The sequence below is a fragment of the Vulpes lagopus genome, chromosome 5 (assembly GCF_018345385.1).
Source record: "Vulpes lagopus strain Blue_001 chromosome 5, ASM1834538v1, whole genome shotgun sequence".
Taxonomy (NCBI): Eukaryota; Metazoa; Chordata; class Mammalia; order Carnivora; family Canidae; genus Vulpes; species Vulpes lagopus.
The window spans coordinates 103,178,715-103,195,160 of record NC_054828.1 but is presented as its reverse complement, the minus strand read 5'-3'; the positions used below and the strand labels follow the sequence as shown (position 1 = coordinate 103,195,160).

General features: G+C 43.4%; 1 protein-coding gene across 1 annotated transcript in view; it reads left to right on the top strand.

Annotated features, from left to right (window-relative positions):
• Window positions 1-5,711: 5,711 nt before the first annotated feature.
• Window positions 5,712-16,446, top strand: part of GALM (galactose mutarotase) — a 51,052-nt gene continuing 40,317 nt past the window's right edge. The window contains exons 1-2 of the mRNA XM_041754696.1: window positions 5,712-6,115; window positions 14,426-14,580. Coding sequence (XP_041610630.1) covers window positions 5,926-6,115; window positions 14,426-14,580 — 345 coding nt within the window. The 5' untranslated portion in view covers window positions 5,712-5,925. The remainder of the gene's footprint in view (window positions 6,116-14,425; window positions 14,581-16,446) is intronic.

Below are 16,446 nucleotides of genomic sequence, written 5' to 3'. Positions count from 1 at the left end.
GCATGGAGCCTGCTTCTCCCTCTGCCTGTGTCTCTGCCTCTCTCTGTGTGTGTCTCTCATGAATAAATAAATAAAACATTAAAAAATAAAATAAAATAAAACCAAAGAATGTGCTCAGGCCAGTTGAGGCTTTAGGATTTGTATAAATAAGTGCCACAATCAAGTAAAAGGGAATGAATGAGGGACTGGTTTTGAAGCTTCTTTACATGAAATTGATTAAACATCTATTATTCATATCAAAAAGTGAGGGGGAAGAAAAGACATCCCCCCCAAACCACTCCCTTGGCAACATCATTCACTCAAACTAAGGAAAGATCAACCAACAGGGTTTCCAGAGCACTATGAGGGTTTAATACATATCTGACTATCAGTGCTTACCTGAGGCTGAAGGATGTAGTAGAAAGTGCTCTGGATTAAAATCTTAGTTCTACAACCCCCTCAAGCTAAATGATCCTAGACTAATGGCTTAAATTCAGGGAGATCTAGCTTATTTTGCAAGGTTTAGTATTTGCTATAAATGATATTCCTGCATCCTTCTGTACTATTTTTTTCTTCCTTAACATAATTAGAGGCGCCTGGGTGGCTCAGTCAGGTAAGTGTCTGCCTTCAGCTCAGGTCATGATCCCAGGATCCTGGGATGGAGTCCCACATCCATCAGGCTCCCTGCTCAGCAGGGAGTCTGCTTCTCTCTCTCTCCCTCTGCCACTCCTCCTGTTTGTGCTCTCTCATTCTCTCTCTGTCAAATAAATAAATATTTTTAAAAAAACATTTAATTATGAAATTTATGCCTGAAGGCCTGTGGAGTCCCTAGTACATTTATTTTCCTGTTATGTCATATTGTGTTACATGGATATATACCAAAATCTTTTTATCCATTTTCAAATTGATGGACTTAGGTTGATTTCAAATTTGTATTCTTATGCATAATACTGCTATAAATATTCTTAAACCTGTATGCAAAAAATCATCTAGTGTATATTCCAAGACACGGAATTGCTGGGTTACATGCAATTTGACTTTATTAGATATTGACAGGTTGTCCTCCAACATGGTTTTATCAATTGAGATTTCTACCAGCTATGTACAAGAGATGCTTCACATACTGTGCCACATTCAAACATCATTCAACAAATATTTTTTAGTGTCTTCTAGTCTGTTCTAGTTATTGGGATATAGCAGTGAAAATTCTTGCTCTCCTGGAGCTTTCATTTTCTTGACAGAAGACCTAATAACAAGTAAACAAATGACAATATAACAGGTCTGGAGGCAATGAGAGCCTCCTTTCCAGAATGTATGGGTGCCAAGGACTAGCTCTTCTCCTTGGGCCCTTCTTAACCTACAGTAAATGAATGCAATACCCTCTTGAGCTCAATGTGACCTAATTCCAGAAACTCATTTTTTAAACTTGTAATTACCATAAGAATTAGGAGATGAACATTTTACACTAGTGTAATATATTAGAATTGCTTTGGAATCCAGGTTCTCAGTTGACCACAGTACCAGGCAGCATATACAGAAGTAGTTAAATGCTCCTATCTCTGCAGTCAAAGTGCTCAGGATCAAATCTTGATTTCCTGACTTAGAAATCATGTGACCTTGAACAAGTTACTTAACCTCAGTAAGTCTCAGTTTCTGTATCAGGTAATAGTGTCTGATTCATTAGAGGTGTTTATCATGGTGCCAGTACATTTTTAGCACTTTATATTTACTAGCAACCAATTAATAAAAATTGGATGGACCAATCCCAATAAAAATAGGATATTATTCCCATTTCATAGTTGAGGAAACTGAAGTTCAGAGTGGTTGAACAAATTGCCTGGCCAGAAAGTTCCAATGCCTTTTGGACCCAGGTCTTCTGATATCAGAGCCAGTTTTCCATTACAGCATTGTAAATATGAACGCATCATGTATTCACTCAATGATTATTTACTGAGCATCTAAAATTGCCAGTCCCCGTGTTTGGTGCTAGGAAATTCTAAAATAGTCCTAATAAAGCTGGGCAATCCTGAAACTACAACTCCTTTGAGGCCAGTCCCAGTGTTTTTTTTTTTTTCATTCAACACTGGTAATGAATTCTGAAGATTTTACCGAAGGCTTTATGGAAGATAGAGATGAGCATTGTATCATATTAAGACTGTAACCTTCTTGAAGGCAAGGATCCTGATTTGTTTTTAAAATTTATTTATTCATGAGAGACACAGAGAGAGAGGTAGAGACATAGCATAGAGAGAAGCAGGCTCTCTGCAGAGAGTCTGATGTGGGACTCGATCCCAGAACCCCGGGATCATGACCTGAGCCAAAGGCAGATGCTCAACCACTGAACCACCCAGGCGTCTCAAGGATCAGGTTTTACATATCAATGGGCAACCAGAGCTTAGCACAGTGCCTGGCACATACTTAATGAATCTTTGATGAATGAACATGTCGTACAGCAAAATTTAATCCATCTTCCTCAACAACTTTTCACCTGCCCTCATCATACTTTCCCCAGCAATCACTCCAAAATTATTGATGAAACAGGTGAGTTGAAGTGTGAAGAATTCTGCCTCTGGTGATCCTATTGGGGTTCTCCCAGGTATTCTGGGCTTCCAGATGAGTAGGTTTCTTCTGAAACCACATATAGTGTTGTTGAGGTTGCAAAAAGTGTATGAGTCAAAATATCAAGTCAGGGAGCCAATAATTGAGTAAACAGTAACAACAAAAATGTACTCCTGGAAAGATAAAGAATGATCTAAGACACTGCATAGTTGAGTGCCCAATGAAGAGAACTGACGATAAACACTATTCAAGTTCAGAGCAATGACAAAGCGAACAGGAAGATGGTAACTAATCAACTGAAAAGAAGCTATTCTGGGTCTCTTTATAGACAAACTATGAGGTGTGGTGAGTTGGTTTTATTATTATGGCTCAGAGACTTTCCTCTGCCTAACACCTTGTCAACGGCTTAAAGCTTTGGAGCCATTTCCACGGGCCCTGGGTCTGATGGATCCCAGGAGCAGCGCACCTGCAGTATCTATACAGAATGAGGAGGTGGGGCCCAGGGTCCAAGGACTCAGATCTCCTCATTCCTAGCACCCCAAGCACTCAACTTTGGAGATTAACCTCTAGCAAAGAAGAAAAACTGACCTATTCTTTACCTGTCTACCCTGGCACCACACTCTCTGGTTGAGAGAAAAGGTATCTATTTTAAGCAACTCCTCTTGACATAAATGTTACAATTCCTTCTCTTTTTACCTCATAACTTCACCCTTGGTGCCCATTCCAAAAATAAAAATAAATACTTCCTTGAATTTGACAGTGCTTCATTTTCAAAGTTACTATCTTACTTCTGACCTAATCCAACCTTGGAGATGGAAAATATTTCCTTAGATTTAGGGTGCCTCTTCCTTTTATTTTTTTAAGTTCACAAATATTCCTTTAATATATTTATTTTAAGTAGGCTCCACACCCAACATGGGGCTTGAACTCTTGACCCTGAGATCAAGAGCCACATGCTCTACCATCTGAGCCAGCCAGATGTCCCAAGTGTACAAATATCCCTTTAGAGTATCACTAGGAAAATGGGATATTTTGGTAAGAAAAGTCAAGGTTCAGGCCTGACAGCTGACCTAGCACAAGCTAGTTCTAGTTAGAACAATATGTTAAGCCCTTAAAAGTGAAAGGAAAGTGAAATAAAGAAATGTCCCCTTACATCTTAGAGAGACATCATAGTCTGTTTCATTTTCTACCAAGCCTAGCTACAATACCTCCCTTAGTGACACTTGGCTTTGGCCATTCAAATGCATTTATCTCTTTCTGTGACAACATGAGCTTGGCAGAACATTGAGAACTGGAGGCTGAGAAAAGAAAATGCAGTCTTCCTGCCCACAGAAGAGAGTCTGAGACATCAGTGCTAACACAGCATTGCCGAAAGGGCTCGTATATGAATCAGCCACAAATGTGAAGTGGGCTGATGAGGATTGCAGAGTTTATGAGAATTTCTGATGAAGCAGCACGCAAGAGCGCTATCGGCTATTGTGTGACGCTGGGGCAGTCTGTAATTTGACTTGTTTGGGTCTTTTTGTTATTATGTGTTTCGCTTCACCAAGGCTTGTTGCAAGCTCTCTTTTTCCTTTGCTATCACAATTCCCCTGCTTCATGAATGAGAATTGAGGCTTGTGGCAAGAATGTTAAATATTCCTTCAAACTGCAGACAGAGAGGGCTGAGAAACAGTTATGTTGCATTAGCATCTGATTCCAGGAACAGGATTCCAGTTCTCCTCATTTTCCAATCATGGATGCATTTTGGCGCTTACTGCGGTCTAGTTGGATTCCTGCTGCAGAACCTAGAAACCAAACTGAAAGCAGTGTCAAGCATAGATGAGTCTAAAGGTGGTCAATAAAACATGTCTTCTGGCTTCCAGCATCCTCCTCCTTCCTAGGCCCAGTACTGTCTAGATTTGACACATTTAGCAAAGAAACGGGCTCCTGTATTTTATATGACAATCCTGTTAAGGCCTTTAGGAGCTCTATCTTAGTCTTATGGCATCAGAGCCTATTTTGGGGGAAAAAAACCCCACAAGAGATCACTCAACAAACTGTTAAGTAGCATTTCTCAAAGTCTGGTCCCAGATAATCTGCATTAGAATAACCTAGGAAAGGAAAGGGGCAGATTCCTGAGTCTTGCCCTCGACTCACAGAATCAGAAATTCCAGGGATAAGCCTGTAAATACACATTCTTGAAAAATCTCAGGTAATTTTGAGGCACTCTACAGCATGATCTGTTGTCTTTTCCTCTCCCACCACCCCTTTTCTGCTTGTAGAAAAGAAATAATGAAAGTACAGTATGTGACATTTAGGGGGGAACTTAATAAATATTCCCTTAATTCCTTCTTTCTCTCTCCCTCTCTCTTTTTTTTTTAAAGATTTATTTATTAATTTGAGAGACAGAGACAGAGCAAGTGAGCATGTGAGCTGGAGGAAGGGTAAAGGGAGAGAATCCCCAAGCAAGCAGACTTCCCCTATGGAGGAGGGAGCCTGGGACTTGATCCCATAACCCTCAATCATGATCTTAACTGACTCAGCTACCCAGGGAACCCTCCCTTAATCCCTTCTTAAAGGAATTTTGGATTTCCTGAACCAAATGGAATAGATCCTCAAGGCCCTTCCCCAGAGCCCTGAGGTAAAGAAAGTCAGATGCTGTCTCTGACCACCTCCATGGAACCAAGCCCTACCTTATCTACACTTGATTCTGTCCAGCTGGGCTGCTACTGTGGGTCCACAGCCAGCACAAGCATGTCCAGAGCTTCACTGTGTGGGACAAACAGAATGACTCTTCAGTGTTCAGAGTCGCCTGCACTTATTTTCCCTTTCTCTAAATCACCTCTGCACTTCTGTACTTCTTTCTCCTCGGGATCAAAGAGTTCATTTAAAACCAGAATCTCCTACCCCACCCCCACCCCCCACATTCGTCTGTGTCTAATTCTGCTCTCTGTGTTTTCCAGGATTTCATCTGAAAGTCTGCCACCAACGTTAATGAACAGCTAGCTCACTGCTAGCTCACTGGCACCTGTTTGAGAACCGCGTGCCAGGAACGGGGGTAGCATCCCGCAGATTCAGGGTTTGGGTTTGGCCTGTAGAAAGACTACAGGCCCCAAGATGCAATTTCACCTTTCAAAGACTACCACTCCCAACATGCAATGCAGCCAGAGTTAGCAAAGGAAAAGACTGTCTGGAAATTTTGCCTTCCTGTCACCCTCAGGCAAAGGAAAGATTCAGAAAGTCGCCAGGGGCTATTTTTTGCAGGAAGGGTCACTCCCTGAATCTAGGCAAGGAAGGGGAGGGGCCTGGGCCGCGACCCGCCTCTTCTCCAGTAAACTTCTCCGGCTCCTGCCTGGGCGGCTGGAGTTCCAGGGCTGGGAGTCGCTGCACGGCCCTGCTTTGCCCATGGTCTCGGTGACTAGAGCCGTGTTCGGGGACCTGCCCTCAGGGGCAGGGACAGTGGAGAAGTTCCAGCTGCAGTCTGACCTGCTCAGAGTGGACATCATCTCCTGGGGCTGCACCATTACGGCCCTGGAGGTCAAAGACAGGCAGGGCAGGGCGTCAGATGTGGTGCTCGGCTTTGCAGAGCTGGAAGGTGGGTTGAACTCTGCCCTGGGCTGCGGGCCCCAGCCCTCCCGCTCAGGCCTCCCGCACACGTCGGGCTGCTGCCGGGACCCGGGGGAAGCCCCGAGCTTGTCGCCGTCAGGGGTGCCTGCAGCCGGCCGACTTTCTGTGTTTCCATCCATTGCCCGGGAAAAGACGAATGAGTGGGAACCGCTATAGGACATGGCCTCTGGTTGTCTATTTAGGCTTTGCTTTAATTAATTGAGAATAGTTGAAGGTAAGATAAAACCCCAGTAACCCAGGAGCCATCTTTGAACCCGAGGGCAAAAAGAAGGAAAAGCTGGCTAAGAAGGGGGTGTGACTCCCAGTTCTTCCCTCAGGTTCTTTTTGTAGAAGGACAAATCAAGACCTGCCTCCTCTACTTCCTTTTTTTTTTTTTCTTTCCTCTTCTACTTCCTCTCTTCTTCATCAACTTCTCTTGGAGGCCTCCTTCTCTTGGTGTCTCAGAAATGCTCCAACATGGCTCAGTGGGTGCAGACAATTTAGCCACTTGGGCTGGAGTAACATAGTGCCCAGCACTGGCTGGCTGCTGAGTGAAAAGCGGAAGACCCACTCATTGTCTAGCAATGAGGTGTCCCACTAGAATGAACCTCCACTTTATTGGAATCCATGGGCAATTGGGATGATGTATTCATCTGTGCATTCAAAAACTGTTCATTCAGTTATCTCATTCAGACAAGGTCCTCAGTCACCCTCACAGAGCTTGCTCTTCAGCTGGGGAGATAGACATTAGCCAAATAATCACATTCAGAAGTAATTGCAGTTGCAGTTTGATCTCAGCAAAGGAAAATGTACGCAGCGCTCTCTTGTCACTACCATGTAGCTAGGCAGGAGATGAGGTCTGAAATAAAGTTGGTGAAGGGAATCTGCTTGAAGATAAAGGCCCTTTGCTCACTGGAAGGGGCCGGGGCAAAAACTGCTAGAGGAGGTTTGAGGTTTTCCTCTAGGTGTGTCTTTCTATCTGTTTGGTTCTTTAGACATGTAACACGGCTTATGGTTAGAAGTCAACCGAAGACTCTGGGTCTTGGCTTTCTCTGGTGGGGGTTCAGATCTTCTGTCATCAGAGTCAGAAGGCAAGGGGGTTGACGAGTGACAAAAGACAATTCTTGAGAATCATTTTGCTGAGTCACCTGTTAGTAGCATAACTATTTTCTAGGCTGACACAGAATCACAAAGAGATTACTTGGCTGGTGCAAAATTGCCCAGTGGGATCGAAAAATTGAACATAGTGCCTAGAATTCCAGAGCCAGCGAAGCATTGGAGATGCTAAGCTGTCAGCATCTGCTTTTTTTTTTTTTTTTAAATTTTATCGCCTCTTCCATCTCTTCCTTATCACTGCTCAGGAGATAAACGCCCTCCCTCTGCACCTCTACACACACACACATTCACCTACCCTCACTCCTTACCACTTTTAATTCCGATAGAAGAGTCACACGGATCTTTTTTTTTTTTTTTTTTTTTTTAGATTTTATTTATTCGTGAGAGACACCGAATGAGAGAGGCAGAGACACAGGCAGAGGGAAAAGCAGGCTCCATGCAAGGAGTCCGATGTGGGACCGGATCCCAGGACTCCAGGATCACGCCCTGGGTTGAAGGCAGGCGCTAAACCGCTGAGCCACCCAGGCGTCCCAAGAGTCACACGGATCTTAAAAGACAAGGCGTCTTTGTGGACTTCTTATGAACCACGTGCCATGACATGACACCTGGGAAACAGCAGTGTCTTTGTAAGCATGGAAGTGTAGATTTTGTGAGGGGGCATCCATACAGTGGAGCCATCCCTAGGAGTCTGTGACTTCTGCAGGAGTCTAAGTGAAGAAAGTACTATCCCCACAGGTTCTTAAAAGGGAGAAAAAAAATAGATCCCCTCGGATTACAGTGATCTAGCTTGTGCTATATTGCCCTCCATGTTAGTAACATGTCTTGAGAACGTTAAATAGCATTTTCTTATTAGGCTTCACAAAAAAGGTTGAATCAAAGTGTCTAAAATATTCTGGGTGCTGAGTTGAGATAGACATCCTCATTCCTGAAAGCTTGAATCAAAATGTCTAACATATTTTGGTTATTGGGTGAAGATAGACATCCTCATTCCTATGCTATAATTTAGATAATTGAATTATTTTTAAGGCTTTTCAATTTTTTTAACTTTTTAAAAAGATTTTATTTATTCATTCATGAGAGACAGAGGCAGAGGGAGAAACAGGCTCGCTTCAGGGAGCCTGATGTGGGACTTGATCCGAGAACTCTGGTATCATGCCCTGAGCCAGAGGCAGACACTCAACCACTGAGCCACCCAGGCGTCCCTTTAAGGCTTTTTAAAAAATATATTTTATTTATTTATTTGACAGAGAGAGAGCGTGTGAACACAAACAGGGGGAGCCGCAGGCAGAGGGAGAGGGAGAAGCAGGCTCTGCCCCGGAGCAGGGAGCAGGGAGCCAGACACAGGACTTAGTCTCAGGACCCAGGGATCATGACCTGCCCCAAAGGCAGACACAACCGACAGAGCCACCCAGGCGCCCCTAGATAATTGAATTACTGATTTTAAAAGGAAAGCAAGCTATTTGCAGAAGAGGAGAGGTTGGAAAAAAGCCCTCACAATATCAAGTAATGCTTTCTAATATGTGTACCCATCTTCGTGGTTAATGCAAGTGGCCCTTTGTTCCCTTTTTACAGCCCTGTCTTTCAGTTTTTTTGTAGATTCTTTCAGTATTGCTGAAGATAAAAGAAGACTTCATATATGTCATAACAGGAAGCATACTTGTCTTGGTTAGAATAGTGTGAAATGGTGCTCTGCTACTATTTTGACCAATTTTTGTGTATTAAAACCCATGTTAAGAAACTGGCAGAAGTGGGGCACCTGCTTGGTTGGTGGAGCAAACGACTCTCCATCCCAGGGTTGTGAGTTTGAGCCCCACAATGGGTGTAGAGATTACTTAAAAAATAAAATAAAATCTTAAAAAAGAGAGAGAAATTGCTAACAGTGATTGTTAGAAGGAGGCTTAATTTTCACTGTTGATTCATTTTGAATATCTGAATATGTAAGTATTATATAAACAAAACTGAGGTAAATCATTTAAAGCTCTAACACATTACAGAATATGACAATAGGGGGTTATCTTGACATTACTATTTCCCTGAAACGTTTTGAACCACAGGAAGGAGCTAAGCATGGGTAATTCCATGAGACAGGGTCCTTTTGTAACTGCCAGGTTCGATGTGAACTCTCTCCAGTTTCCCAGATAGATTATATAAACTGTTTGGATCATGGCCATGACCGGAGGTCAGAATGGTTCAATTTCTCCCTGGGAAAATTAGATCTTTCTTCTGTAGAATTCTAAAGAGGTAAACCATATGATCTTTTAGTTATAGCCTGGAAAAATTAGTAATGCCTCCTATGAATTTTTCTGCCATTTTTTTGTACTTAAAATATTTAAAGTGCTTTTCATCTTCGGGTCCCACCCACAGTCATTATGACTTCTTTCAAAACCTGTGATGAGACTAAATGCGTGTAAGCCACAGGTATAAACAGCCTACCCACACAATCAGTGCCTGTTCTGCCCCCTTGCCTTCCCCCTTCCCCCCCCCCCCCCCCCAGTTACCACCAAATACCCAGCTATTAACTGCCATGAGAGCCATTATGGAAAAAGTAGAAAAAACAGACTTCGTGCTTTTAGAAAACCACAGTTCATAGGGGGTGGAGGAAATGAGACGGGTTTAGAGGCTGTGGTGTGGTACTCCACATGCCCAAGAGTGCCCTTGTAGGAGCACTGGGGATTCCTGATTTAAATCTCCACTTTGTCCCTTAAATCTGTGGGACCCAAGCAAGTTATTTCACCTCCCTAGACTTATTTCCTCACCTTAACTAATGGATAATGATGAGGAAACGTGTTTCTGGTTGCAATAGTGTCTGTCCGTAGTGAGCCATCAATAATTTTTATCTCCTTTCCTTCCCCTGCCCCCAAATATCTTCCCCTCACACTACTTGAACCTTTTACATCCCTTGCTTAACACTGAAAAAAGGGCAGGAAGAGGGGTACCTGGGTGGTTCAGTGGTTGAGTGGCTGCCTTTGGCTCAGTCCTGATCCCAGGGTCCTGGGATTGAGTCCGCATCGGGCTCCCCACACAGAACCTGTTTCTCCCTCTGCCTATGTCTCTGTTTCTCGCTCTGTGTCTCATGAATAATAAATAAAATCTTTAAAAGGGGGGGAGGGGAGGTGAAGATCCATGTGGACAACCAGCAGCCATTTGAAAATAGAGAAAATAGGGATCCCTGGGTGGCGCAGTGGTTTGGCGCCTGCCTTTGGCCTAGGGCACGATCCTGGAGACCCGGGATCGAATCCCACGTTGGGCTCCCGGTGCATGGAGCCTGCTTCTCCCTCTGCCTGTGTCTCTGCCTCTCTCTCTCTCTCTCTCTCTCTCTCTCTCTGTGACTATTATAAATAAATAAAAATTAAAAAAAAAAAAGAAAATAGAGAAAATATTGGGGACAATTAAAGTGCTTGTCAATTAAAGTAGTGTTTGTTTCTCTCCCAAAGCCAAAGGAAAGTCATTCAGTTTGGAGAAGCTTAGACTGGGATTGGAAGGCAATTTTATTTCAACTTCAGGGCACTTTGGCTGGTTTGGGCTGTATGAGGTGGACTGCCCAGCTGGGGTCTGTGGAATGCTAGAGGAGTGGAGAGATCCGTTAATACATTCTGGCCAGTCCTTTGCCCAGGAAAAGGGACAGACTATTTCTTTGCTCTTTACCCAACATGGGCAATTGGCTTGATTAAATCATCATTTGTGGATTGACCTGGAAAACTTTGTCCTTTTTACATGGAAAACACTATTTTCTGCACTTCAAAACAAGCTGTTTAGTCATGTCCTGTTCAGAATTTGAGGATTGTCACTTTTTATAATTCTGATTTGATATAAAAGCTTAGTAAACATATGAAGATAGTATAAAATCCATTTGTTCTAAGGAGTTTTTTGGAGACAGTTGGCAGCATTGGTTTCTGAAATACAATTAGTTATGAGAAGAATGTGGATTTAAACAGTCTGGCTCCTGAGTACTTGTTCTTAAGCATCACATTATTTGAAAAGCACAAGGCTTTCTGGTGAATTGAGCTTACAACCGTCTCTTCTCCTAGGCCACACTGACCTCTTCAACTCCCACCTCCCTTCTGATAACTAGTTGTATTTGGGGGCAAATTACTTCACCTATCTATCCTTAGTTTCCATATTTATAAAATGAGAGTAATAATTTTGTCTACTTCATAACTATCCAGAAGGTGAAATTAGTCAAATGTAGAGCACTTAGAAAGCAGCTGAGCCTTAGGAAGAACTCAGTGGCAACTATTATGATAGTCCATGGGCAGGACTCTGAGGACCTGCAGGTTAGCAAGGGAGTGAATCAGGAAAGATCTGGCAAAGAATGATTGATGTTTTACTTATGCCCAAGGTTGAGTAATGGAAACCTATGACCTGTAACTGGCCCAATGGTCCAGGGTCTGTATCCTGAGAGCCCCTTCAGCCATGGTAAAAATAATTTATATGCTTGAATTGTATACTCTTCTGATCCACATAGATGGGATGGATATAGAATCTACCTCCAAACCTTAGTCTCTACCATTGCAATCATATGGTAGAGGTACTTAGAGAAGGAAAGATCTATGTAACATGCCCATGCACAACTTAAAGTAAAAGGACTCAAGCACATTGCTTTTTATAGCCCCCTAAAAAGCCCAACAACAGTTTTGCTCATCAATATGCCATGTTGCCATCAAAAGGAATATGGTAGATGGATATGTAGTCACTTGGATAGATCTTAAGGCATTTGATAAATGGGAAGTTGCAAAATGATGTGCATAGTACAATTCTCTTTATATAAATATTGCATTTGGGTATTTGTATGTGCTTCTCTGTAGTTAATTAAACAAACAAAAATGGAAGTGTATATGCCAAACCATTAGCTGTGGTTGTCACTGGGAAAAAGAAGAGTTAAAGCATAAAAGAGGGACTTTCACATTTTACTCTTTTTTTTTTAAGAGTTTTATTTTTATTTATTCATGAGAGACACAGAGAGAGAGAGAGGCACAGACACAGGCAGAGAAAGAAGCAGGCTCCATACAGGGACCCCGATGTGGGACTCGATCCTGGGACTCCTGGGCTGAAGGCAGGTGCTCAACCACTGAGCCAACCAGGCATCCCCACATTTTACTCTTTCTTTAAAAAAAAATATTTATTTATTTATTTATTTATTTATTTATTTATTTATTTGAGATAAAGAGAGAGAGAGCCAGAGTGGGGAAGGGGGGGTAGAGGGAGAGAAAGAATCTCAAGCAGACTCCTCTGTGAGCATGGAGCCTAATGTGGGGCTCTATCCCACAACCCCGAGATCATGACCTAAGCTGAAATCAAGAGTTGGATGCCTATCCAACTGAGGCACTCAGGTGCCTCTTTCACATTTTACTCTTTCTTAAGTTTGCCTGATTTAGTGAGTGAAAATACAGGTGTCCTATATTTTTATTTTTATCTTGAGTATGAATTTGAGATAAACAACAAATGAGGGTTTAAAAAAAATTTTTTTAAGTTTTTATTCATTAATTTATCTCTACACCCAACATGGGGCTTATAAACTCACAGCCCCCAAGGTGAAGAGTCACAGGCTCTTCTGACTAAGCCAGCCAGGTGCCCCAGCAAATGGTTTTTAAGTGTCAACTATGTCTCATGTATAATAATAATGTGGTGTACTTATACTAAAAAATTATTGTTTATCTGATGTTCAGATTCAACCAGATGCTGTATTTCCTCTGACAAACCCACTCTGTATATTTGTTTAATGCTTTTTAAAGGATAGATTCATGGGACACCTGGGTGGCTCAGCAGTTGAGCGTTTGCCTTTGGCTCAGGGCGTGATACTAGAGTCCTGGGATCGAGTCCCACATCAGGCTTCCCACAAGGAGCCTGCTTCTCCCTCTGCCTGTGTGTCTGCCTCTCTCTCTCTGTGTCTCTCATGAATAAATAAATAAAATAAAATCTTTTTAAAAAAATAAAGGATAGTTTCATGAAATGATTGTATAATTTATTTTTATTTTTCATTTTAAAAAAAGATTTTATTTATTCATGAGAGACACATGGAGAGAGGGAGAGAGAGAAACAGGCTCCCTGTGGGGAGCCTGATGTGAGACTCAATCCCAGGACCCTGGGATCACACCCTGAGCCAAAGGCAGACGCTCAACCACTGAGCCACCCAGGTGCCCTTGTATTATTTTTTAAAAAATTAAGAAAGAAAGAAAGAAGAATTCTTGTCAAGACAATACAAAAATATAACCTAGGAGATTGGCCTAGAAATGAGCGGATTACAAAACAGCATGTAAACTAAGACTCTTTTTATAAAATGAAGAAAAGCACATGTCTGCATGTACTAAAAGACAGGAGCATATACATAAGAATATTAACAGTAGTTCTCTCTAGTGATGAAGTTAGGATGATTTAAGTTTCTTGGGGCACCTGGGTGGCTCAGTTGGTTGCACATTTGCCTTTTGGTTTTGGCTTGGTCATGACCTCATGGGTTGTGAGATCGAGCCCCAAGTGGGGCTCTGTGCTTAGCACAGCGTCTGCTTAAGACTCTCTCTCCCTCTGCCTTACCCCCCTCAAATAAATAAATCTTAAAAAAAAAAATGTCTTCTTTGTGCTTGATAAAGTTCTTTTAAATTGTTTATAAAGAACAGGCATTACTTTAGGAAAGAGAAAACATTGTGTGTAAAGAACATCATTTTTTCTGTGCTTCCCTGAGGACTTAAATATGTCCAAGTTGTTATTACTTTCAGCTTCTCTCAGGAGAAAGTGGTGTGCAGTACTGTGAGCCTGACCTTTGGTTTGAAGTTTTATTTTACTTTATTTTATTTAAAGGTTGTATTTATTTATTCATGAGAGAGGCAGAGACATAGGCAGAGTGAGAAGCATGCTCCCTGTGGGGACCCCCATGTGGGACTCGATCCCCAGACCCCAGGATCATGCCCTGAGCCAAAGGCAGATTCTCAGCCACTGAGCCACCCAGATGGATGCCCCTGGTTTGAAGGCTTTTTTGTTTTTAGAGATTTTATTTATTTATTCATGAGAGACACAGAGGCAGAGACACAAGCAGAGGGAGAAGCAGGCTCCATGCAGGGAGCCTGACGCAGGACTCAATCCCAGATCTCCAGGATCATGCCCTGGGCGGAAGGCAGACGCTTAACCACTGAGCCACCCAGGCGTCCCCGGTTTGAAGTTTTAAAAAACACTTTTATCTCATGTCCTGCAGGCTACCTCCAAAAGCAGCCCTACTTTGGAGCAGTGGTTGGCAGGGTGGCGAACCGAATTGCCAAAGGGACATTCACATTGGATGGGAAGGAGTACAAGCTGGCCATTAACAATGGGCCCAACAGTCTGCATGGGGGAATCCGAGGGTTCGACAAGGTGAGTCAGGGGCCCTGGACAGAATCCTCACCTAGCACCCCTCACGGAGTACCTTCAAACACACCATCTATTTGCCAGGCTCACTCCCAGGCCCTATAGCAAATGCATGGTGAGGTGATACAGGAAAGAGGCTGCTCCAGTGGTTGGAGGGAGCAGATGCATTCCCTGGTCCGGGACTCATCCTTCTGTAGCTCCTCTGATGGTAACAGGCAGGGGAGCCGTGAGTGAAAGGGCGATAGCCCTTGACTGGGGAAAGTTGGGGAATGACTTTCTCCTAGTGTCGGCATCAGGAAGTCCAGTGGACCTTAGGCACAACAGAAAACTGTACAAGGCATCTGCATGCATTCTCTCTTGTGCTTACTAGAGCGCTGTGTTATCACCAGATGAGGTATCTGAGGGTCTGAAAGGCCATATACCTCCTAGGTTGGGCTGTCTGGCCTGCAGCCCTCATTTCTTTCTTTTTTTTTTTTTTAAGATTTTATTTATTTATTCATGAGAGACACACACACACACACAACACACACACACACACAGAGAGAGAGAGAGAGAGAGAGAGAGAGAGGCAGAGACACAGGCAGAGGGAGAAGCAGGCTCCATGCAGGGAGCCTGACGTGGGACTCAATCCCGGGTCTCCAGGATCACGCCCTGGGCCGAAGGCAGGCGGCAAACCACTGATTCACCCAGGGATCCCCCCCCGCCCCCATTTCTACACTATACCTGCTGGTGTCATCCATGGCTTCTGTAGGTGCCCCCGGTCCAACACACACCCCTGAAACTCACTAAGCCCCTCTCCATGTGGCAGTGTGTGCCACACCCAGGCCTAGCCTTCCACTGAAGTGCCTCATGCCTCAAAATTACCTCAGATTCTTCCCCAATGACCCCTTTCCACATTAAAACTCCCATTCCCCAAGGGAATTCCTGGAAAAACAAGGTTAGGACAGCAAATTGATCAGACAGCTTCTCCCTGAGGTAGAAATGCCTGGCCTGCTTCCTAACTGTGTGGGAGTCTGAGGGTTAACACCCAGCAACTCTCTTACTAGTCTAATTTCAGGGAAACCATTTTGGTAACTAACTCTCCTTTATTTTATTTTATTTTTAAAAATATTTTATTTATTTATTCATGAGAGAGAGAAAGAGAGAGGCAGAGACACAGGCAGAGGGAGAAGCAGGCTCCATGCAGGGAGCCTGACATGGGACATGATCCTGGGTCTCCAGGATCAGGCCCTGGGCCAAAGGCAGTGCTAAACCACTGAGCCACCCAGGCTGCCCACTAACTCTCCTTTAAATTATACCACCCAGTTTATTCCCTAAAGAAGAACCAGAAAATACCGCAACATGTATGGCAGCTAAAGATCACCATTTCTTCTTTTCTGCCTCTTACTGCCACCTGTCCCTTTGAAGGAAGTTGGTCACTCTGTCAGCAACTTCCTTTCTGTGGCCGAGAACCATACTGCCCCTCTATTCCCCATTCCTCCATGATGGGATTCCTCATACCAGGAAGGCATGAAGGCAAGGGGTAGCCCCTGTCCTGGCAGTCCCAGGGCAGAGGGTCTCTGAAATATGGCAGGTGCATGGGCAAAACCCAACCAGAGGAGGTTAGGCCCAGCTGTGTTCTGACAGGGATCTTCCGACAAGCCTCAGAACAACACCTGTTCTGGCTTGTTCCTCTTCCCTCTATTCCACTGTAGTATTTTCTGTGATATTGCTTCACATGTGTCCCCGGTAAAAACACAGCAAGATAATATACACATCCTTCAGGGCACCATGCCTACTGATTCCCGTCTGTGAACCAGGGAGCATGACCCTTAGATAAATAGCTGCTATAGGCAACAAGCCCCATAATATGGATGTCAGTAGTGTGTTATA